The 23,713-nt window shown below is 53.6% G+C and overlaps 1 protein-coding gene across 1 annotated transcript in view; it reads left to right on the top strand.

The window, feature by feature from the left end:
• Positions 1-8,358: 8,358 nt before the first annotated feature.
• The window catches only part of SEZ6 (seizure related 6 homolog), a 47,635-nt gene continuing 32,280 nt past the window's right edge, over positions 8,359-23,713 (top strand). Inside the window, exon 1 of the mRNA XM_061140993.1 lies at positions 8,359-8,528. Within this exon, the coding sequence (XP_060996976.1) occupies positions 8,474-8,528 (55 nt within the window). The 5' untranslated portion in view covers positions 8,359-8,473. The remainder of the gene's footprint in view (positions 8,529-23,713) is intronic.

Genomic DNA, 23,713 nt, shown 5'->3' with positions numbered 1-23,713 from the left:
AGCTGGTTTTCTTCTCAAGCCTCTGTTTTGCCATCTCCCTGTCTCTTCCTGACCATTGTCTGGCCCTACAGACACTGTTGCTTTAAGGATTGGTGACCTCACAATTGGTTGCCATAGAGACCACTGTGACGTCACAAGCAGAGGACAAATAGTTCAAGGAGGAGTGAAGAGTGGGAGTGTGTGGCTGGAACTGAGGGACATTTGGGATTTCTGTCCTATTTTTTATGCCCAGAACAGGCAGTGTCTGGAACTGGATTCTGATATCTGAGGGAGACCTGATCAATTTTCCCTGTGTTCATCTGGGACAGAGATGCCTTGAAACCCAAAAGAAGCATCAGTGAAAAGGGCCATCAGAAACACTCCCCACCTTGGGGCTGTGAGAAGTGGGCTACTTTTGTTGCTGAAAGGAATGAGGTTAGGTGCCAGGAAGAATTGTGTGGCTGGAAGATCTCCCTGAAGGGGTTGATGTTGCTTTGCCTTAGGAAGCTTGAACCATGGGAGACACTTAGCCTCCAGGGTTGTGATTGTCTGCTGAAGTACCTTGTACAGATGGACATACTATGCCACAGTGTGATGAAACTAACTCTCCCCTCCCTGGGAGCTCCTTGAGGGTCTGCCTCTCCAACAGGATACTGAGGTCCTGCCACGATAAATGGTCCCTCATTCAGTAAACAAACGAGCGAGAGGGTGATGAATGAACTGGGTAGGAGATTGGAGGAAGGCTGAGTGAATGCATGGACAGATGAACACATGGACAGATGGGCAGCCTAGAGGTCATGTACAGCGCCCACCCCACCCCCACAAGCTTTGAAGTTCTATACCTGTCTGCCTCTCTAGCTGCATCCCACCCCACACTTCTTTTTTTAAAGTTATTCATTTATTTATTTGGCTGCATCAGGTCTTAGTTGAGACCTACCGGATCTTCACTGAACCATGCAGGATCTTCCACTGCCGAAAATGGGCTTAGTTGCTCCGTGGCATTTGGGATCTTAGTTCTCCCACCAGGGATGAAACCCATGTTCCCTCTTTGCAAGGTGGATTCTTAACCACTGGACTATCAAGGAAGTTCCCCACACCATGCTTCTTGTTCTCTATGATCCAGCCACACTAACAGTTTCTTAGTCCTGCCTACCACAGGAATTTGCACCTACTGTTCTTCTGCATGGAACATACTCTCCATCCCTATTTGATCGAATAACTCATATGTGTCCCTTGGCTTTCTACTCAATCAGTACCTCCTCAAGGAAGCCTTCCCTGACTAAGTCAGGTCCCCAGTGTGGGCCTCCACAGCCCTGGGAACCTCTCCTGAGTACCTGCTACACTGTAGCTTTGCGTTTATTCAGGCGGTTCTGTGTAAGGTCCCCAGTTCTAGACAGTGAGCTCTGAGCAGGCTGGAGCAGTGCCTGTTTTTACTCACCTTTGTGTCCCCAGCATTTAGCACTATGGACACTTAATATTTGTCTAAAGAATAAATTGATGAGTAACAAGTCCTGCCGCACCTATTCTGAGAGGCCTACCCTCCCCTGCACAAGAGGAGCCTGCAAAGGTGCACTGACATATATGCATTTCTGCTCTGCCATGGTAGTCTGTATATATTGGTTTGACCTACTAGGTAGCTACAAATCATTTAGTCTCCCAGAGCCTCAGTTTCCTCATCTGTACAACGGGGACAGTAATAGTGCCTATTTCATAGGATTACTGTGAGAATGTAGTTAAATTCCCCAGCTCAGTGCCCAGTAATAGTAAATAATAAATGGTGCTGTTATTCTTATTTTTAAAGGTCAAGTACAGCCTACTGGATTTAGGGCTAACTTCTTAAAAACAATGAGAAGTATACCAAATTTTCATAAATCTGCTTTAAATGTACATGGCAATTTTTTGAAGAGGAAATTTACCTAAAGCTCTCTGTAAAACATGAACCAGCTATAAGTCTATCTTTTATGTAATTCTGAAGCTTCATGCCTGTGTTTGCTCAAAGGGGAAAACTCAATTATCCTCTCATATTACCCAAAGCAACCCCCTAATCTTATCTCAGGCCTTAAAAAAGGGTGGGGGGGGGGCATGCCCCCAGCCATGGCTTGACCCAGGGTGAGTGTTGTCAGAGGCAAAGGCTGAGGTCAGTCTGTCTGGGATAGTGGTTCGTGCCTCACCCATCCTGCCCTCATCCCTGGAGGTGGGTGGAGCTGGACTTGGGATTCTCTAGGGTAGAAGGGCTCTCCCGGACAAAAGGAGACCACTTCTTGGTCACTGGCACCTCCTCCTTGCTTTTCCTATACATAAATAGTTTCTATCTACTGCTGATCAAGATTCCAGTTAGGTCAAACCTGGTAAGAAGCAGTTGGGGCACTATAGCTGGCTCCACATAGGAAAGAACTGAGATGCCTTTTAAAAATACATTTATTTATTTATTTATTTGGCTGTGTCAGGTCTTAGTTGAGGCAAGTGGAATCTTCGTGCATCACTCGGGATCTTCCATTGCAGCGCTTGGACTCTCCAGCTGTGGTGCGCAGGCTTAGTTGCCGGGTGGCTCAGGGGATCTCAGTTCCCTAACCAGTGATGGAAACCACACCCCCTGCATTGCAAGGTGGATTCTTAACCACTGGACCACCAGGGAAATCCCCCCAAAATGCCTTTGAGGGTCATCTCAGCCAGCCAGGGAAGCTTTGTTCCTTCCATCCCCGCCCTCAGTTCACAGCAGCCCCCTGAGGCCTGTCTGACAGCCCACATGATGTATTTGGGCTCCTTCCCCTTTCTCAGGAGCTCACTGCCCCCCCACCCCTGTGACTCATTCCCTCATCCCATGGTCATCATCCTGGTACCAGGTCTCCAGCCTGAGCCACACTACCATAAACCCAATGCCTCTGGACAGATGTATTTTATGTAAGTTCAAGCACTAGAAATATTGAGTTCAGAGCATTTTATTTCTAAAGCTCTCCATATTTCTCTGGGATTATCACCTGTCTTTGTTCCCTCCCTTTCTGGGTTATTATCTTTGGACCCTTTCCAAGCCAAGCCGCCTTGATTGCTTGGGGAGAAGAAGGCTGCCTGCATCCTCCAATGGGTCCTCTGGGTCTGGCGAGGGCAACCTTGAGGGACCCTTTCTTCTTCCTCCTGCATAACTCTGCAGGTGGCCGCACTGCCCAGGCAGCCTTGGCGTTTAGGAGTTGGCTTGACTGAGAGACTCTCCAAGTGCCAGGGAACATTGAGGGGGTGGTGGAAGTGAAAGCCTCATCCCGCAATTAGGGAGGGCTATGCTCAGGGTGAGCCTCAGGGTACAGAGGGGAGGGAGAAGGCCAGCTGTTCTCTTTTCTACGCAGTGCCAACCTAGCCTGACACCAAATTAATAGCATTCAAATGAGATGCAAAGCATTATGCAAATCTAGAAGAGAAGGCCACTCTCACCCAGGGCTTTTCGGCTGTCGGAAGGCCAGCACCTCGAGCCCTTTCTCAGAGGACCCTACAGACTTCTTTCAATTTCAACCCTCATCCCTTCTGCACCAGGCGATGTGAAGAATCTGATGAGACTGGCACGACCATGTCAAGGTCCTCTGAACCAAGGGCCACTTTGGTCTCATCTCCCAGGCACTCGAGTCCTCTTCCACTCTGAAATGATGCGGAGACAGCCACAGAAGGTGGTATAACCTTCCTCTGGATGCAGAATGCCAGTTCCCCATTCAGTAGCAGTGTATGCAAAGTAGATGCAGGGAGGGGGGTGTTGCATCTATTTAAATGTCCATTAAAATGGCCCCACGCCCATCACCTCTGCATAAGCCCAGGCTTCCAAATTGCCAACCCCTGCTGCCTGCAAACACCATGTGGTTCCTGCGCCTGGTAATTGCTGTAGTGTTTGTTGAGCTGTATTTGCATTTGATTGTCATTTAACTTTCCATCTTTCTCCTTCAATCAAACTGGGAACTGGGCTTCTGCAATTGATTATTCATTTTATTTTCAGCCCCTTGGTGGGTTTTTAGAGTTTCCTTCATTAGTGCCACAAACTTGAATCCTGGGACTTCAGTCACATGGAGGGGGAAGGCCTCCTCCCACCCATCCCAGGGCTCCTACATGAACATAATCTAGCCAGCATCACGGATCTTAAGTCCTACCCCCAGTCTCTGTGCTTCAGCACCTGCCTCATTTCTGCCCAGCCAGTGGCATTAAACATTTATAGAGCTGAGGAGGATCAAAGACCTTGGCTGGGGGTGGTGGGCAGGCTGGAGGCCTCAGTCTAGAGATGGAAAGCAGCTCACATCAGACCATTTTCTGCTGCTGTCTCCACCCACCGTGGGCTCTTGCTAGAGCTGATCTGGTCCTCCTCCCAGAGCAGAAGCAAATGCTGAGTAGTCAGGACTCCCATTTAAGAGAGCAGCGCCCTCCTCCTGCCCCTAAATTCAAAGGGTTGATTTTGGATTCTCTGGGAAGCCTGGCTGGGGCTTCCCTGGTGGCTCAGGGGTTAAGAATCCGCCTGCCAATGCAGGACATGTGGATCCAGTCCCTGGGTTGGGAAGATCCTCTGGAGAAGGAAATGGCAACCCACTCCAGCATTCTTACCTGGGAAATCCCACGGACAGAGGAACCTGGTGGTCTATAATCCATAGGTTCGCAAAGAGTTGGACACAATTCAGCAACTGAGCAGGCATGTACAAAGGGAAGCTTGGTTGGAGCCATGGCATCCCAGACTGTTCCAGATGCTGCAGGGTCTTGGAACACCCGCTGAGGAGTGGGTTGAGGTGAGCAGGCTGCCCTGTGCCCCAGGAGTCTCTGGACAGAGGAGGTAGCCCCTGCCCCTGCTTCCCTGAAACTTCAAAACCCCGTTGGCTCCACAAGATGTAGCTTTGGTTTGCAAGCTGTCTTGAAGACTAATTTTCTTCTTCTCTCACTCAGAAAGGAAGTGTCATCCAGGCATTTCAAAATAAGTCACCAATATGACCATGATGCCGCAAACTGATGGGCTGTTTGGGAGTGGGGAAGGGAGGCTGGCTTCTCCAGGTGGGCTGTGCTGGATGTCTGGCACTCTTTGGCCAGAGGCTAGGAGGGTCCCTGAGATTGGAAAGCCCCTCTCTAGCTCCCAGTCCTAATGCAGCTGTTGTAACTCAGATCCCTTCCCCCACCATCTAAGGGAGCAGTAAACCCCTCAGTTCCTATCACTGGCCATGGTCATTGAAAACCCACCTTAAGAATTCCAGATTCTCTGGTTTTGGTGTAAAGATCTTTGTGATGGCATAATCCTTTGCAGTATAGTCACTAAGGATGTCCTATGACTCAGACGACCACAAAGCCTGGCCCCACCTGCTCCAACCCTTCCTCCTGTGTCCCTACAGAGACTCCCTGCTCCTCCAGAACCAGTCTTCTCACTGACCCCAGATCATCTTGCATTTTCCACCACCTTGTATTTGCATAAATCACTCCCTCCACTCTGGATACCCTCCTTCTTCCTCTCCCTTGACTGAAACCTAAGGCGTAATTAAGGCTAATTTCAGGGACTTCCCTGGTGGTTCAGTGGTGGGCCCCAGGCTTGGTCGCTGGTCAGGGAACTAGATCCCACATGCTGCAACTAAAGATTCTGCATGCCACAATAAAGATCAAAGATCCCACTTATCTCAACTAAGACCCAGGGGAGTCAATAAATTTTTAAAAACTAATGCTTTTTTAAAAATTATCAACCAAAAAAAGGCTGATTTCAGTCAACCCATCTCCTGTGTGAAGCTCTCAATGACTTCCCTTCACCCCCAAAATCAATTGTCCCCTTCTCCATTATCTCACAGCATGAATTTAGCACCAATGATCTGCCATGGGCATGACATCATTTATTCACAAATATTTATTAAGCATCTACTATATGTGGGGCACCAGTTAGGTTGGGAGTGGAAGAGATAGACTTGTTCTGTGCCTTCACAGAGTTGACAACTAGTACAGAAAACAATTAAGCAAGCAGTTACATAGACAAGGAGGTCCAAGACCCTCTGGGGTAACGATGAGGTGGGGGACACAAAGCAAAGAGGAGAAACAAGACCAGTAAAGGGAGCCTTGCAAGTCTCCCCAGGCTGCCACTTTCAAATGCATATACAACTTGAGTGCATTGTAAATCTGTAGCATAGAGCTCGGTGTTCCCTAGGGCATCTTATTGTACTTAATTTGTGGGTGATGCTAAGATCTGGGCAGAATGAGCCCCAAGAAGTGTTGACAGAAGGTGTTGAAGATAGGTGTTGGCAGAAACTCTACTGCTTCCCAATTTGGTGCAGTCTCTGCCTCAACCTAGCTAGGAGCCCATGGCAGAGAGGCCACATTGACCATCTTTAGGAGGGAGGGACAGACAACCTAGGTGCATATTTTTCCCATAATGCTGGACAAATCCATCCTCTGAGCTCAGGGCAGGGTGATGAATTCTGGGACTTGTAGTCTTTATTGGACACCCCCCCCCCCCCACTCCTGAATGCCTCGGTTATTTCAGGCAATAGAAACCAAGATGTGACAGGTTCCTGAGCTCCTCCTTTTTGTGAATATTGCCCAGCTTATCAAGGAACACAGTTTCCACCAGCCTCCAAATTTGCATGAATCATCCTGGCACACAAGGTTCATCCCTGGGTCATGATTCACCCTCTGCCCAAGTTGCGTAGTTCAGAGGAAACAAAGAATCAAGGGGGAGCTCAGAAATAACTTCAAGTAGGAATCTCTTGCCATTTGCCAGCATTTCCTCCCCTGAGCCACAAAACCTACCTCCATCCTCTATTGGCAACTCTCTTCCTCCCTCCCCTCTGCATCTTCTTTCCTGGCTTCCTCTCCTTACCTCTGATTCTTTTGTCAAGTCCCCTCCCTTCTGCCATCCATCTGCTACTGCCCTGTTTTTTCTCAGTTTCTTGAAACGATTGTCCAGAAATTCTCTCCCAGTGATACCCCCAGATAATTCTACATGCCACCTGCCTGTTGTCTAGGCTTCTTTACAGCCATCAAGGTAGCTCTTCAGAGTCCACAGCAAGAGAATCTAGAGAGAATCTGAGAAGTAGAGCTGAAAAATTGTGAAAGTAGTAAGGACCAAAAGACTCTGAGGAATGAGACTTCAGAGTGGAAGTCTTGCCACCTGCTTCCAGGGTGAGACAAAGAAGGGCATTGGACAATTACTGGAGCCTGGAAGCTTTGGAGAAGAGCCAAGTTCATGTGCAAAGACCTAAACAGAAAGCTATTTTCCCTGGGAGCCGCAGGAAGTTCAGCCCTCTTCTTCCTCTACAAGGAGAATAACATTGGTCACAGGGTGATGTCCCATTTGTCTATTGAGGCTCTTCCAGTGAGCTCATCCTTGGGGCCAGAAAAACCTCTGGATCTAAACATCTGCCTCAGGGATCTGATTGCCCTCTTTGCTGTTCTGTGACTCACTGGGGCTCCTCAGTCCAAGCAGCGCCCTCGAAGCTTGTTTGTCCATGTCCTTGAATGGTACCACCTCCCTGGCTACCCCCCTGGCCTTCCTTCAAGTCTCTATCTAAAATAATCCTAGGGAAATGCCCTCACACTCCACACACACCCCCCACCCCAGTGCCTGTCCCATTTTCTCCACCAGTTCCAGGAACCTGGGCAGGGATAGATGTAGAGGGTCTGCTCTCACTGGCTAGCATTGTGGCTTCTCTGGTCCTGTAGGCAGGCCAAGGCAGAGTCCTGGAGATTCAGGGCCACATGGGGACCCAGGATACTACCTTCACTTGCCCACAGTTTGGCCAGGTTAGTTCCTGCCAAATGTAGAATGTCTTCCCAGGACACGAGTACTACTGGCTTTTAACTATAATATCAGGATAATTAAGCTTTTCTGTGAGCACAGTTTGCTGCTGATGCAGCTGCCTGGAGCCCTGGCATTTATTGAGCGCAAAGTAATAATTTATTGTCCTTTGTACGCTCAAAAGCCATCTTCATTATAGGCTCAGGACGGAGCTGCCACAAGGGCACGCGGGCCTCGCCAGCTGCCTCATTCGCGGACGCCTTCCCAGGTCACCCTTGGCGCCCTCAGGTACCAGGATAGGGTGGGGAGAGATGGTGACAGGGTGGCTCTCTCACGGAGACCTCAGGTTAGAACCCCACCTCCTCGGTAGGCTGCTACTGAGGGAGAAGGTGGCAGGCTTGGCTGGGTGTGGGCAGCGGGGAAGGGCGGGGGCCGTGTGCCCACGTTAGCAAGGGAAGTCTTTCCTCAGAGCTGGCGGCGGCGCAGGGAGGCTGTCCTCCCGCCTCTGGGTCTTCTGCGCCTTTGCTTGAGACTTTACGGTAAGCCGCTCCTCCCGCGCCCCCGCCCCCAGCCCGCTCGGCGATCCCCGGCGCCGACGCCAGGCGCTGGCCGTGGTGCTGATTCTGTCAGGCGCTGGCGGCGGCGGCGGTGGCAGCGGCCACGCTCCCTCTTCCCGGGTCGGACCCGGCTCTGTCCCCCGCGCCTGAGCCCTGCTGAGCTCCCAGCCCTCCCGTCGCAGCCCCGATCTGGGGCGCGGCCGCCACCGGCACCATGCCCCCGGCAGCCCTGCTGCTCCTGCCCTCGCTGCTGGCGCTCCTGGCTCACGGTAAGGGACCCCGGCGTCCGGCGGCAGGGGCAGGGTCCAGAGGGTGGGAAGAGAGGACTGTCCCCGAGCTCAGCTCCGCGTATCTGGCTGCCCAGCCCGGGCACCGCGCTCCGCCGGTTGCTCTGCCCACCGCGCCGGCCAAGCCGGGCGGGGCGCGGGCTCCGCGGGGCGGGAAGCTGCCGCTGCTCCCGCCATTCGCACCCGGCCGAGACCTCGCCTTTAATCATCTCTCCGGATCTAATGGGATTTCTCAGCTGCAATTCATCACGCCACCCCCTCCCCGCACACACTCACGCGTTCACCCGCGCGCTACCTCTCCATACTCCCTGGGCGTCTAGGAGCGTTGGGGTGCGCGTGCCGGGGGGAGGACGGCACAGGGCAGTGAATCGGGACGGTCCCGCTGGCGGCCCGCAGTCCCGCCTCCCCTGTCGTCCGCCAAACTTCGTTCGACTTTGCCGCCGGTTCCGGGGCCTCTCACAGCGGAGGGACGGGGCCAGATGGCGGCGGGACCCGGAATTGGGACTTCGCCCACCTCTCTCCGCCTTGGCGCTGCCACGCAGAGGTCGGGATTTAGAGTACCATTCCAGGGAGAAACTCGAGGGGCCCGGGGACCCCTATCTGGCTCCTTGTTCTGCCCTGGGCTGCAACAGCTGAAGTCTTGGGATAAAAACTCCGTCCTCCCCGGAGCCCTTTCCCTCCACCCTCGCACACTCCCAGAGCTCTTCCTCCCTCCCCGCCTGCCGTCCTGCTCCGGCCCCCTCCCACCCCATGGCCGCAGACTCTTCACGGGAGTACTGGCACCCGACCCTGAGAGCCCTCCTTCCCCCGCTTGCTCAGGGCTCCAACTTCATCAGTCCTGGGTCGAGGGAAGCTTGGCCGTGAAGTGGGCAGCGAGGGAATGTTAGGGAGACAATGGGGGGTTCTGTGCCTTGAGGAAGGAAGGTTTCCGAGTCTGTCTCCGTGGAACCTGCCCTGGCTCAAACAAACACTCATCAAAACTGCGGGCACCCACTTCTCTCTTCCACTGCAGCCAGTCGGCTGGTGGGATCGCTGAAATCTTGCTTGGCATTGGGACCCGCCATCCCTTAGGAGTGTGGTTAGTAGTGCATGATGCGGAGGAGGAAGAAGGTGGGAGTTTCTAACCTCATGGCTCCATCTTCCCACGCCTCGTTGGAACTCAGCACAGTGGGGATGGGGCCGGATTGGGCCCCTGGGCCACAGTTTTCTTTGCTCTGTGTCCTCAGAGACACGGAAGCCCCTCTCTGAGCCTCTAGCTCTAGCAGCATACAGCCAGGTGTGCTCGCTCTGCTCCCTGGCTGTCCATGCCAGGTTCTTTTGTGATTCCAGGAATTCAGTACTATGTGTTCCCATTGAGGGAGAGGGAAAAAGTCCCGAACGCCCTGCCGAGCTGGGGCAGGGAGAAGGGAGAGAAGCTTGCATCCTGGCCCAGCTGTCGGAAAACGTTTGGGAGTTTGGGACGCGTCTTGCGATTGAGCCACATTCTTGCGCTGGACAGCTCCCTTGGGGTGCAGAGCCTGTGTGTGCCTCCTAATCTGTAATCCAAAGGCTCCCGTGAGGGTGTGTGGGGTTGCTGTGAATGTAACCAGGGCCCAGAGTGTCTGGAGTAGTAGGTCCAAATGTGTCTGCTTCAGAAGGTCTGGATGTTGCACGAGGGCTCAGCAGTGAGTGGGTGTGAGGAGTGTGGAAGGCCGCTAGTGTGTGATGCAGCCTCTGCCAGAGAGTTCCCTGCAGGGCTAGAGTGAGACTGCGGGTCTCCAGGAGGATGGTTGGGGTGGCCGGGAGCCCAGCTGGGCCTCGCTGGGGTCATGGGTGTGAGCATTGAGAAGAATTGGTTCACTCTGCGGCCGAGAGTCTGTGTGTCCTCAGCCAGTGTCCCTCCCTGACCATCTGGACCTCTCCAGTGCCCAAGAGACTTCTCCCTCAAGCAGTATGTGGAATAGGGGTCTGCCTGCTTGGAAAGATCTTTGTTTATAACCCCCCCACCCACCCAAAGGAGAAGAGGAAGCAGCCCAGCAATGCCAGGCATGAGGAAAGAAGGCCTGGACCTGGGCCAGCCCCGGTGCACCTCTTCCTCCCAGCAGGGCTGCAAGGTCCCAGTCCTTGGGGTACTGAGTGGTCTCATTGAGAGACGATGCACTGAGCCATCTCAGGACTCCTGGGGGCTTCGGCTGTGAGAAGGAGTCCCCGAGCAGTAAGGGCCTCAGACTGTGAGCGTTTGCAGCCTGAGTGGTGCATCCCTCGGCCTCGTGGCCCCAAGAGGGGAGCCTCAGAGCATTGATCACGTTTAGGCAGAGAGACACAGATGCAGCCAGAAGCGGCCCAGAAGTGGCGGGAGATGGGAGAGGTGGAGACCTAGGGGGGCATAGCAAGATGGTGCTGGGCCAAGCTCAACCTCATGGGCTCAGTTCCCTACTCCCTCTGCAGCCGCGGGGGCACAGTCAGCCTTAGGCTTGAGGGGTGCCATGAGCCACCGGTAATCCTCCCTTCCCGCAGCTGGTAGCTGGCATTCCTGCCATGAGGGGGGAGGAAAGCGGTTTGGGAGGGGCAGCGTGTGCCCAAGCCTGCTGTGTCAGTTTAATGATTTTTAATGAGCAATTACCTTTAGTCATTCTCCTAATTTCTGAATATCAATAAAGTTAATTAAACTCTGCATGTGTGAACATGGCCTGGGGAGATGGTGAAGGTGGAAGCAGCAGAAACTGGGGTGAGGTTTGGGTCTCCAGAGGCAGAGGCTCCCTCCACTGGCTGTGTGACCTTGGACCTGATGCTCCCCTTCTCTGAACTCTGATGGGAGTGTTCGGTGGGAAGAGTGAGGGAGGGGACAGCAAGTAGGGGTCGTTCATTGTGCCAAGAACTGGGGGGACAGGATCTGGAAGGCAAGAAGAGAAGGAAATCCTGGCCTCCAGAAGCCCTAGTGCTGAAGGGGTTAACAAACCAGGGCTGCCTTAACCTAAAATGGTAATTGCTGCTTCCTGCAGACTCTGTGGTAGGTGCTGAAGTCTCAAGGTACATTCCTGAGTCTGGGGGCTGAAGCCAAAGCTAGCACCAAGCCCTTCTCTCTGTTGCCCAGCCTGGCACATTGTGGGACTGCTGGGGACAAGGCTCAGACAGTCTAGATTGCACCCAGAGCTCCAGGGGTTGACATGGCAGCCAGGAGACTCCCGTGGGCTTCTGAGTAGACTGGAGGGCCCAGAGACTGCCGTGGACTGGAGGAAAAGTCTGAGTTGGCTTTTGGCCCCTCACAGGCCCAAGCTCATAAGGCTTGGCAGGCCCTGGCGGCGGTCCCAGCTTCCTCAGCAGGGTGGCAGCTTAAAATGCCTTGGGGACACCATGGGGCGCTAATGGGGATCGAGGAGACACAGGGACTGGGTTTAATTAGAAACTGGGCTTAATTAGACCTTTTGTACCTCTCCCACCAATGGCTGCCTGAATGGTGGGGGGCACGTTAAAAATCCTGCTTCTTTAAAGCCTTCCCTCCACCCCAGCCCTACCTAGGTGCCTAAGCCTGCCAGCCTCCCCTCCCCTCCTTGTCCCCACTTCTCCAGGCTCCGTTTTCCAGGCTAGGCTCAGTTCAGGGATGCTGCGCCCCCACCTGGGCAGAGCTGTCAGAGCTGGGTACCCCAACCCGCAAATAAGAAAGAGGGTGTGGAAAAGGGCCTATGGGCAGGGGTTACTTTAGCAAAGGAACCTCTCACTTCAGGTGGTTAAGAGCCGCAGGCTACCTGTCTGGCCTCAGGCATGCCTCTGTCCTCTGTAGGTCTCCACCTTCTAGAGTGTTCAATTTAAGGGTGCATCAAACTGGTGGTTGCCAAGACTGAAAGCACATTAGGGCAGATTTCTGGGTCCTCAGCTTACTGGCCTGCTCTCAGGGAGGAGGAGCCAGGCTCTGTATGTAAGTGGCTGGGGGAGTGGTGTTGAGGAGACAACGCTACCAGCCGAAGTCAGCAGCTGGGAGGTGGGGAGCAGACACTTGGAGGTCTCCAAGGCCCCTTTCAGACTAATTCCAGCAGGAAGCCAACTTACCCAACCAAGACAATCAGTTCCTGGAACTAGCCATGTTCTCATCAGCTTCTGGGCTCTTGCTGTCCTTCTGCCTGAAATTCTTTTCCACTTCTGGGCCAACCTGGCCAACTCTACCTCATGCTTCAGGTCCCAGCTTAGTTGGCCCTTCATGCAGTTCTTCAGCATATATTTATGGGGCATCTACTTATGGCTTCTCAGACCTTCAGCCTGAGCCAGGGGATTCTTCTGGGCTCCCACCAACCCCCGACTTTCCCCCATCAAGTTACCCACCTTGAGGGGTCACGAGCTCCTAGTGCCTGATGCACCTTTCCAGGAGCAAGACTGAACACAGGAGGAAAGGTACCAAGTCTGTTCTGCTCAGACCCTCCATTTCAGGACAGTTCTAGAATTCTTCTTTAGAAGAAGTTAGGGTCAGCTGCCTGTTTAGAAAGGAGAGTTGGGTGCATGGCAGCTGGGACTGAAACTGAGTTTGCGTAGCAAGCACACTATTTTTACATAGATTGTATGTTAGGATTTTTTCCCTTTCCTAACGGTTGGCCAATTATCCCAACTGTAAATTATAGCCTTGACTTAGTTTTTTCCTTCCACAAATTAAGCTGTCACGCCATCAGCCTGAGGTGGCTTGGGGGTGGGGTTCTGATGGCCCTTCTAAGAGGGCTAAAGCCTCTCTCCAGCTGCCCTGGTACCACCACTGCTTGGGTCCCCAGGGGCACTTGGTGGACATTAAATACACATTGAATAAACTCCCGACCTGGACAGGTAGGCAATGGCAGAGTTAAGCCCAGAGCCTAGGCTTCTTGATTCCTTCCCACAGCAAGTACCCACCACTTCTGCTGCCTGGGAGGGGTGCCCTGCATGAACTTAAGAAGTGAGATAAGGGAGGGGCAACCCCATGTCATCTGTCTTTATCACTTTCTCTTCCGTCTCAGCTTCAGACACCCTCTCAGAGCTTGGCAGGACCAATATGAAACCTTGGGAGCTGATCTGAGCCTTTCATGCCCTTAAATGAAAAGGTGGAGGTGAAAGAGTCCTCCAGAAGCACAACAGTTCATGTCCATGAACCTTCCACAGCTCCTAAAAGAGCTATCCCTGGGGAACATCCATCCCTGGGGGTTCATTCATTCATCCATCTCACGAACATCTTTTTGGGGTATGAGGCCTGGCTCAGTACCCTCAGGAGCCAAGTCTTTCATTTTTAAGCCTTTTCTATTTAATAAAACCAGAGACTAGTTATCCCCACTTTATAGATAGGAAAACTGAGTTTCAGAGAGATTAAGTTATTTACCCTGGGCTTAAAGCCAGTAAATAATAAAATGACTCGGAAGTGCCTCCCCATTTTGCAAAATCTGGCTGCAGCCAGCACTGTGCCTACTCCCCCACCCTAAGGCAAAGCTTCAGTGCAAACAGATGAGAACCCAGGAGAGTATCACTATCCTATTAATAGTAGTAGTAGCAGCAACTATAATAGCAAGTATTTATTAGTTACCAACTAATGTGCCAGGCACTGTACTAAGTGCTTTATATATCATACATTAGCTCATTTAGTCCTCATATCACCTCTGTGAGGTAGAAGCTGTTATCTGCATTTTATAAGCCAAGTTCAAGCCCACATTCAGACAGACACAAGACATAAATGGCCCCTTTCTTCTAGCACGTTTCTGGTGATGACGGTGGCTTATATTCCTGACATCTACCCTCAGTCCTTACTGCTGCAGATTAAGGATATTTTATCTGGCTCAGTCCTTAGAGGGCAGAAGAACAAAACACCCTTTCTGACACTTGGAGGCCAGGATAGAGCACAAGACTGGGAGTCAAGTGAACCCTGAAGTCTCGGCCCAGAGACCCGTGACCTTGGGTAACTCTTACTCTCTGATCTTTTAGGAGACTTAGTGAATGAGAACACCAGTCACTCCGGCCCTGCAGCTGGGCTGCCCCACCTACCGGGTACTCCCACTCCTGCTGAGGCCCAACCCCTGGCGGGGAAGATCCAAGCTTGCCTTGAACCTCAGCTCTTGGACAGGACTGGGCACCAAGCCTGCCCCAGCTTCCCTCCACCTGCCTACCTGCCACCAGGCTGCCAGCCCTTGGAGGCGAGGATCGATGCCGCAGCGCCGGCAGTGTTGTTGGCCATTGATTGTTGAGATTTCTCGGCGGGCTCTGGAGTAAACAAACCTGCCGCTTCTCCAACAACAATCCGGGTCTCAGGCTGCAGAGTCTGCAGCCTGGCTGGCAGGCAGGCTGGTGGAGAGGAGCCAAGGATGGGGGGTGGGAGGTGAGGTGGGGTCCTGGCTGGGCCCAGCAGTGACAAGGGGCTCTGCCAGGAGATGAGAAGGAATGAGTGGGTGGGAAAGGGGCAAAGAAGAGACAGAGTGAGAGTGAACCCTAGACCCTGTAACGCCTTGTTCAGTCCACCCTCTCCATTTTCCCTTAGCCATTTTTCCATACCTGGAATGCTATACCTGGAACCTTCTATTTGTTTCAGTTCAACCACCCCCTCTTTACCTGATCATCCATCCCACAGGGTTCTCTCTCTTCTCTCAACACTACCACATATCAGGAACTTAGCCTATCCATCTTTCATCCACCAATCCCCTCTTCAAGCAACAGCTCTCTATATTCGGCACCTATCAGGTGCTTTAATAGACAGGAATACAACATAATCCCTGCCCTTAATCTTCACAAGCTCAGCTGTGACTGCCTCACCAGCTACACTACAGACTCTCTGATTTTAATTGAATGCGATACAAATAACTTGCTAAAGAGTATCCAACCACTCACCTTCAAAAGGACAAGAGATTCCTAGCCAGGGACTCTTCTGAGCCTCAGTTTCTTACCTGTAACAAGAGGGCTCATCTTTTTGTTCTTTGAGGGCAGCAGCAAGACTCTGGGATCCCTGGGCCAAGCCTTACTTGGTGCCCTCCATCACAACTCTTCCCATCTCTGCTGGGTCTGAGGGTCCCTTTAAGCCTCCAAGTAGGCAGAGCAGATACAGGGTCCCTCCTGCCACCAAAAAGTTATGACCAACCTAGACAGCATATTAAAAAGCAGAAACATTACTTTGCCAACAAAGGTCCGTCTAGTCAAGGCTATGGTTTTTCCAGTAGTCATGTATGGATGTGAGAGTTGGACTATAAAGAAAGTTGAGCATCAAAAAATTGATGCTTTTGAACTGAGGTGTTGGAGAAGACTCTTGAGAGTCCCTTGGACAGCAAGGAGATCCAACCAGTCCATCCTAAAGGAAATCAGTCCTGAATATTCATTGGCTGAAACTTCAATACTTTGGCCACCTGATGTGAAGAACTGACTCATTTGAAAAGACCCTGAGGCTGGGAAAGATTGAAGGCGGGAGAAGGGGACGACAGAGTATGAGATGGTTGAATGGCATCACCGGCTCAATGGACATGAGTTGGAGTAAACTCCGGGAGTTGGTGATGGATAGGGAGGCCTGGCGTGCTGCAGTCCATGGAGTTGCAAAGAGTCAGACACGACTGAGCTGAACTGAACTGAACCTGCCACCAAACCACAAGTGTTGCAGAATAATCCAAGCTGGGGGTTTCTCCCTTCCCGCAGTGAAGTCCCCAGGAGCCCAGATGGACTCCTGCACCCTGGCAAAAACCTCAGCATCTCCCTCAGTCACCCACTCCTCCCCTCCCACTGACTCCTCTCTCTACCCTCAGGACTCTCCTTCCAGCTGGTCATGGGCTGCAAGGGCAGAACTGCAGGGCCCCTGTGAAAAGTGCCTGAACCACACAGCAGCCCCCAACAGATGTTCATTTGCATGCTGTTTTACCCCGCTTTGCATTCTGTCTCCTTATTAAAGGCACAGAAGCAGACCCAGCCCCTCCCACTCCCAGCCCCGATCCCTCCCCCCCTCCCCACCCCCACAGCTCCTCCCTCCCTCCCTCCCTCGCAGCCCAGCAGCTGAGCATCAGCTCCTTTGTCCCCCAAGCGGCCACCTGCTGAGTGTCTGGCCCGGGTCCCACCAGCCAGCAGGTGCCTAGGGAGCCCCAGAGCCTATGAGGGGGGGATACTGCACCGTGTGGAGAGCCAAGTTGTGCCTCAGGGGGGAGGGGGTGGCCCCAAAGGAAGAACATGATTAGAAGGATGCTGGTCAGAGGGCCAGGACTCCCAGGGTTTAAACCTGATCCTGGCTCTTACTAGCTAGGTGCTGCTGCTGTGTGTTCAGTCGCTCAGTCGTGTCCAGCTCTTTTGCGACCCCATTGACTGTAGCCCTCCAGGCTCCTCTGTCCGTTGGATTTCCCAGGCAAGCATACTAGAGGTGGGTAGCCATTCCCTTCTCCAGGGGATCCTCCCTATCCAGGGATTGAACTCAGGTCTCCTGCATGGCAGGAGGATTCTTTACTGGCTGAGCCCCCAGGGAAGCCCTTACCACCTAGGTGACCTGAGGCAAATCATGTCACTCCCCTGTGTGTCAGTTTCCTCAGGAATTGATGGCACCTGTCCCACCTCTTTCAAAAAACAGCATCCAGATCAAAGAAAATCAGAGGAGTTGGTGACAGGGAAGAACCTGGAAGCCCGGGTTAAAAGGAGCATATGCCTGTGGCTGGAGCTGTCCAGCACCAGGAGGGGCTGATTTCCAGGTAGTCACTGGAGGAGCAGATTGGAAAGTGGAGGAGTCCAGGGCTGGCCTGTAAGGTAGGGGTGGGCAGTGAGCACAAGCTGGCCCAGGCCTGACTAGGAAGCTGAGACTAGCCATGTGGAGGGATGAAGGTTGGGGGTAGGGTGCTTCTAAAGGCCTTCACCCTGGCTTGCTGCTCTGATGGACATTCTGAGATATCATTTATATCCAGCAAGGGGATGTGCTAGTGATTTGAAACATCTGCTCGGGCAGCTGGCAGGCTCCCTCCTGTTGTGAGGTCCTATTTTCTGGCTGGTTAGAGGAAGTGGGGGGGAGGGATTCACTTTCTTTTGAGGACAGAAGAGTCCCTGGCATCTCCAGGGAAAGGTGTAAAGGTGGGACCAGACAAGGCTTGTCTGAGGGAGGTCACCTGTGCATCTGCTTGTCCAGCCTCCCCTCATCCACCTTCCGTCACTGCCCACTCCATTCTTCCCACCTCCTGGCAGAGTTCTAGCCTTGCTCTTCTGGGTCCAACCATCTCCTGCTCATCCCCCTACCCTGCCGCCAGTCTAGGCCTGCTGTTCAGGTCGGGGTGCTGCCCCGAGCCTAGTCTGTTTCACCTGTATTCCTGATGCTACCTCTGGTGTTTCCAGGTTCTTCCCTGCCCTCGGCTTCAAGCAGAAGAGACTGGCAGGGACATGGGGCAAGGACTTAGCCTTCTCAACTCAAGGTGTACACACATCCCACCTGGCAGGGTCCTTGGAAGAAATCAGAGCAAGGTTGGGGTAAGAGAGGAGGCAGAGGGATTAGGAGCTATGCGGCTGAGTCCATCTGGTGGTCCCAGGGGGTCTGGGGCTACGTGCCCCAGATTTGCAGGTAGCCATGTCTGTACATATCTTGCCCTGGCTGGTCCATCTAACCCTGGGTGTCTGTGTCCATACATCCCTGCATGTCCGGGTGCTCATGTCCCAATACCCTGTGGCTCTGGGTGCAGGCACCACAGGTCTCAGCTCAGGCTGGTCTCTCCTCTCCCCAGAGCCCGTTCCACTCTCTTCCTCCCCAATCTTGGGCTCCACTGACCCCTCAAGGAGACTTGAGCTGCTGCTGCTATTTTTAGCAGCTCTGCACCCCTCCCCTCCCCCACTCAGGCTTGCTGGGGGAGGTGGGGAGGACAAGCTGAGCCTGAGAGCCTCAGAGTCCCATGGAAACAAGGCAAGTCTGGGATAGCCCACAGGTGCAGGAGCCATGCCCTGGGGAAGCTTGGGTCCCATGCCACTAGGAGAAGATCCCAGGCTGCCCTTTCTCTGCCCCCTCCAAGCCTCTAAGTGCAGATCCTAGGCTGCCAGGGACTCTTCCACAGGACATTTAGAAGTAAGGCAGGACTTCCAGAGTCTCCCCCATAGAAGTTGAAGGGGCAGAATGGGGTTCAAAGTGGCAGGAAGTCAAGGGAGGGAGCATACCTGGATGAGATTACCCCATCCACACACACACACACACACACGGGGTCTTCTGGCACTGGAGATGAGGAGACCGGGGTTCAGTAACATCCAGAGGAAAGTGGCAAGTCAACAGAGCACAGTCACCTGCCCTGCCAGGCCCCCGCTGCCTTTACCACTGCCCACCATGAGGTTCCATCAACCCTGATGTTGGGCGCTGAGAGTAGAGAGGCTCTCCACCCACCCACCCACAGAACCTAGAAGAAGCCAGGCATGAAGTACTACATGAAAAGCCAAAACAGGCCCAGAGAGAGCAAGAAAAGCCCAAGGTCACACAGCCTGTCGGTGGCAAACCTACCTCCCACACTGGAGATGGCTCTAACGAGGCCTCGCCAGCTCCTCAGCTTTCCCAGCTAAGGACAGACACTCTAGTGACCTCCAGGGGAGACAGACCCCCTCCTCAGCATTTAGGATCAGGGCAGCTGGGAGTCTAGGCTCGGCCAACTTCCCTCAACCCATCTCCTCCCAGGTGTAGCTGACAGAATCAGCCACAGGGCAAAGGTCACAAGCTCACTTTGACCCTTGGTACACAGAGTGAGCCTCTTCCTCTGACCAAAGGCCACAGAATCTTGGGGCTACCAGACTCAGAGGTGGGCACAGGACCTGAGAGCCCCCTCAGTACTGCCAGTTTTTGAACTTCAGAGGGGGTTGGGTAGGGACAGCAACCCAGAGATGCTGATCTAGGACCCAGGGTGGTACCTGACCTCAGGTCCTGGTGCCTTGCTGGGCTCAGCGGCTGGGAGGGACTCTCTTTGGCCAGTGTCTGGAATTGGGCAGGGGGCAGAGGATGGAGGGGATGGCCATTCCTCCCTAGAACAACCCTCCTGTTCCCCAACTCCACCACTGGGCTGGCACCAGCTCCAGGGAGAATGCCTTTCTGCCTTCACAGCCTTCCTTATCCCAGCTGACATTTCCAAGGTTTCCAGTCAGAGAACTATGATCCCTGCTGTCACTGAGGAGGCGGTGGGAGCTGTTGGTGCTGGTGGAGGGCTGACCTGAGCACCCAGCTTGGGGCCACGTCCCTCCCCTGCCCTGGCCACACTCCTGCCAGTGGGCATGATGGAGTGGAGTTCAGCAGACTGATCAGCTTCCTGGTGGTGAGGGAGGTGATGCCAAAGGATGCCCAGAGTGTTTCTCCTTCTTCCAGCCTGCCCCAGGGATGGCCGTCAATCCTGCTGCCCCCACCTCCAAGCCCAGCCTCTAGTTCTCTCCCAATCCCCCACCTCAGGTCCCCAACTCCCATGCCTCCTGCCAAGCACCAGGAACTGTGAGCCGGCAGGATTAGGACCCCCAGGTCCCCAGGGGCAGTGGGCAGGCAGGAGGGAGCACGCAGGGCCGCAGGGGAAGGTGTAGAGCAGAGCAGGTGACGCTGTAGCAGAGGCCTCATTAATCACTTCTCCAGCCCCCAGCTCTGCAGTGGCGAGACCATATTAGATTTTAAATTGGAAAGCGGCGAACGTGGCAGTTAGCTGGGAGCTCCCTATACCCTGAGCCCCTGGTCACAGCCTCACAGGAGGGAGGGGGCCGTGGGGAGAAGAGGGCAGGAGCCCAGAGCCCCGTCCCTTCTCCCCGCCACACACCCAGAGCCTGGGGAGCTGTCCCGGCCACAGGGCCCTGGGAAGGGTCAAGGCGAGGTCCAAGAAGGTGGCAGACTGAAAGGAGGGCGCACAGCCACCTTGGGGAGAAAGGCATCGCTTCTGGGAGGCAGAGTCTGTCCAGGCTTGAGGACCGTGAGGCCGGGTTCCAGGGTATGGCATCCACAGGCAAGGACAAGTGGAAATGACTTGTGTTAGTGTGTTTGGAACTACACATGCGCGTGCGTGCAGGCACATACACTCAGGTGTACATACAGACCCTCCTAATCACACGTGAAGCAGCAACTCTGCAGTAGAAACTTAAGCCCAGGCTGTGGAGCAGGCAGACCTAGTTCAAACCCCTTATTTGCCAATTTCCTCCCATGTGAACTAGGATGAATCACTGCCTCTCAGCCTCAGGCCCTTCACATGTAAAGTGTAAAATATTGATTCCAGGCATAAAAGGCACTGCTCTGGGTGGAAGACAGCTCCCTAGGAAGTCCTGCCTGACCCATGGAGGGTGCTCAGTGTGAGGCCTTCCCCTGGCCCCAAGGTCAGGCAGCTATTCTGGGGCTGCCCCAGGAGCCCTGGGTGGTGGCCAGGCCAGGCTCCCTGCCCCCATGTGCCTGGCTGGGCAGGGAGGTAGGGGCAGGTCAGCCAGAGCAGAAGGCATTGTCACAGAACGCTCACACACCCTGAAGCCCATCCTGGGCCAAATCACTGGAGGCCAAGCATTCCTGGCTGCCCTCCATCCATGAAGACCTCCTACACTGGCTCTGCCCAAGCTCCCCAAATTGCCCACTGAACACCCACCTCTCAGAACACCAGTGCTCGGACAAGGTTTGGAAGCAGACATCATGGGTGGGCAGTACCAGTCCTTCCTTGGTGGATCAAATGGTTGACAGGCCTCCTGAAAACCTGAGGCCTTTATTAAAAACCTAAGAAGTCCCGGGACTCCTTGTCACCTCTCCCTGCCTGGCCCCAGGCCCCAGTTTTCCCAGGCCCAAAGAGGTGGGTAGACACTGCCAGCCCATCTTAATCTTCTCTGGAATGCCACCCCACCACCCCCCACCAGCCAGGCTCTTCCCTTCTGAGAAGTGAATACTGCTGGGGTCAAGAGGTCAGCGGACGGAGCTGCACTTTCCATCACGGTAGCTACTACGCACATGTGGCGGTTTAAATTCATGAATATGAAATTGAATTTCAAATTTGGTGCCTCAGTCTCACTAGCCACACTTCAAGGGCTCACTAGCCATGTGTGGCCACTACCATGTCACACTTGCAAATATAAAACATTTCCATCATCACAAAAAGTCCTATTAGCCAGCACTGCTCTAGGGCTGCAAGGCCTCTACATTTGAATCTGTCACATCCAAACTGGTAACTTGACAATTGCCCTTCCCTGGGTCCCTGTTTCTTCATCTATGAAAGTTCATATCTCAGAGTTATTGTGGGAGGTTAAATGAGTTGATTCTGGTAAAGCACTTCTAATGGTGCTAGGCATGTGATAAATTCTCAGTAAACAGTGAAAATGTTAGTCGCTCAGTCGTGTCCGACTCTTTGTGACCCCGTGGACTGTGACCCACCAGGCTTCTCTGTCCGTGGAATTCTCTAGGCAAGAGTACTAGATTGGGTAGCTGTTCCCTCCTCCAGGGGATCTTTCCAACCCAGGGATCGAACCCAGGTCTCCTGCATTGCAGGCAGATTCTTTTCCGTCTGAGCCACCAGTAAACAGTGGCCTTCCGTATTTTTATTCATAGAGCCCTCTGTGGCTCACCAGATCCTGGAAGATGAGACCTGGCAGGGTCCTTAGATACCTTCTCTGTTTTGCTGATGGGGAAATGGAAGGTCAGGTTAGGGGAGTGATTTTTGCAGAGGGATTAACTTCTTAGGGGCAGGACCAGGACTAGCGGGCTGACTCCTGGCTGTTGCCTGCTACACCCACCCACACTCCCTCCATCTGGCAAGAAGACCCCAACCCTGAAGCTGATGAAGCCCAGGGTTATCCACCCACTCCCACCCTAGTACAGTGGGGGTGGTAGCTGCTCCTGGCACACCTCCTGTCGCTGGAGGTATACCCTCTGATGGCAGATGGCCCCAGGAGTAGTGGAGGGCTCACTGTTCAGAACAGTTGGGCCAGATGCTCTTTGAGCCCCAAGATCTTGAGTTCTAGCCTTGCCCCAGGTTTGCTGTGTGACCTGGGAAACCTCTCTGGAATCCGTTTCTTCCTGTGTGAATGAGGGTGGCTGAGATGTACACAGAGGCTACAAGAGCTCAGATTCAGGGGACCGGCCAATCTCTTGCCTGGATCCCAGCCGAGAGGAGGTGCCCCATTCATCTCTGTACTCCAGATTTGACCAAACTGCCACAAGTTGGCCAAGACAAGGTAGTAAGAGGGTGCAATGGGGCAGTGGTCAATGGCAGAGGAAGAGAGGATAGTCTGAGGTTGGAGGCCTACCAGCTCATGCCGGTAGAGACTCTTCATCAAGTGCCAGTTAGGGCTGTGCTGGGGCACTGCCAAGGGCTGACTGCCCATCTTCTCCCTGCAGGACACACCCCTGCCCACCCCTGCTGGCCAAGGGCCAAGTACTTTGGGGAGCAGGGAGCCTTCTGAGTGTGCAGACAGGCAGAATCCTAGCTTGGAGACTGTGTCCTCTGAGCCCACCCTGCACTGTGCCTGGCCCCAGGGTCAGCAACTATGAGCAGAGATGAAAGAAGAGAGATGTGCTGTGTGCTGGATCCTTGGACATGGGCACAAGCTGTACCCATGCTGAGGGTCCACCAAGAAGTGCCACCAGAAGATCAGAGGAGAGAGGTGTTGTCACCCCCTGGGCCAGGCAGGGTGGCTCCTGCTGCCCAGGAGGGACTGGAGCTGGGTATGGTAGGATGGGGAAAGTTTAAAGAGACAAAAGAGTGTTAGAGAGTTGTTCAGTCAAGTCCAACTATTTATGACCCCATGGACTGTAGTCCACCAGGCTCCTCTGTCCATGGGATTCTCCAGGCAAGAATACTGGAATGGGTAGCCATTCCTTTCTCCAGGGCATCTTCCCAACCCAGGAATCGAACCCAGGTCTCCTGCATTGCAGGCAGATTCTTTACCATCTGAGCCACCAGGGAAGCCCTTAAAGAGACACAGTAGTGAGCCAATAGGGCAGAAGGGGGAAGGCACCTGTTTTGGCAGAGTTCCCTTGAAGGGTTTCTCCTCCATTCAAACCACGGTCCACCCCAACAATGGCCCCTCCAGGACACCACCAGGACCTCCTTCCCATCACCCTAAGCTGCAGGGCTCTCAGCACGAGTGCCATAGGATAGTGGCGGCCAGGCTAATGGGAAGACGGTGAAGAGGTACAGTTGAAGGCCAGTGGCAGCAGGAGACAAAGCTGAGTGATGGAGCTACTGAGCTCTGGGTCCTAGTCCCAGGCTTGCCACGCACTGGCTGTGCAACCTCGGACAGCTTACTTAACCATTCTGGGCTTCAAATGGCTCTATCTC

This window comes from Dama dama, chromosome 5, assembly GCF_033118175.1.
Source record: "Dama dama isolate Ldn47 chromosome 5, ASM3311817v1, whole genome shotgun sequence".
Taxonomy (NCBI): Eukaryota; Metazoa; Chordata; class Mammalia; order Artiodactyla; family Cervidae; genus Dama; species Dama dama.
Note: the sequence above shows the minus strand (reverse complement) of the source record. Positions and strands in the feature narration are given on the sequence as shown.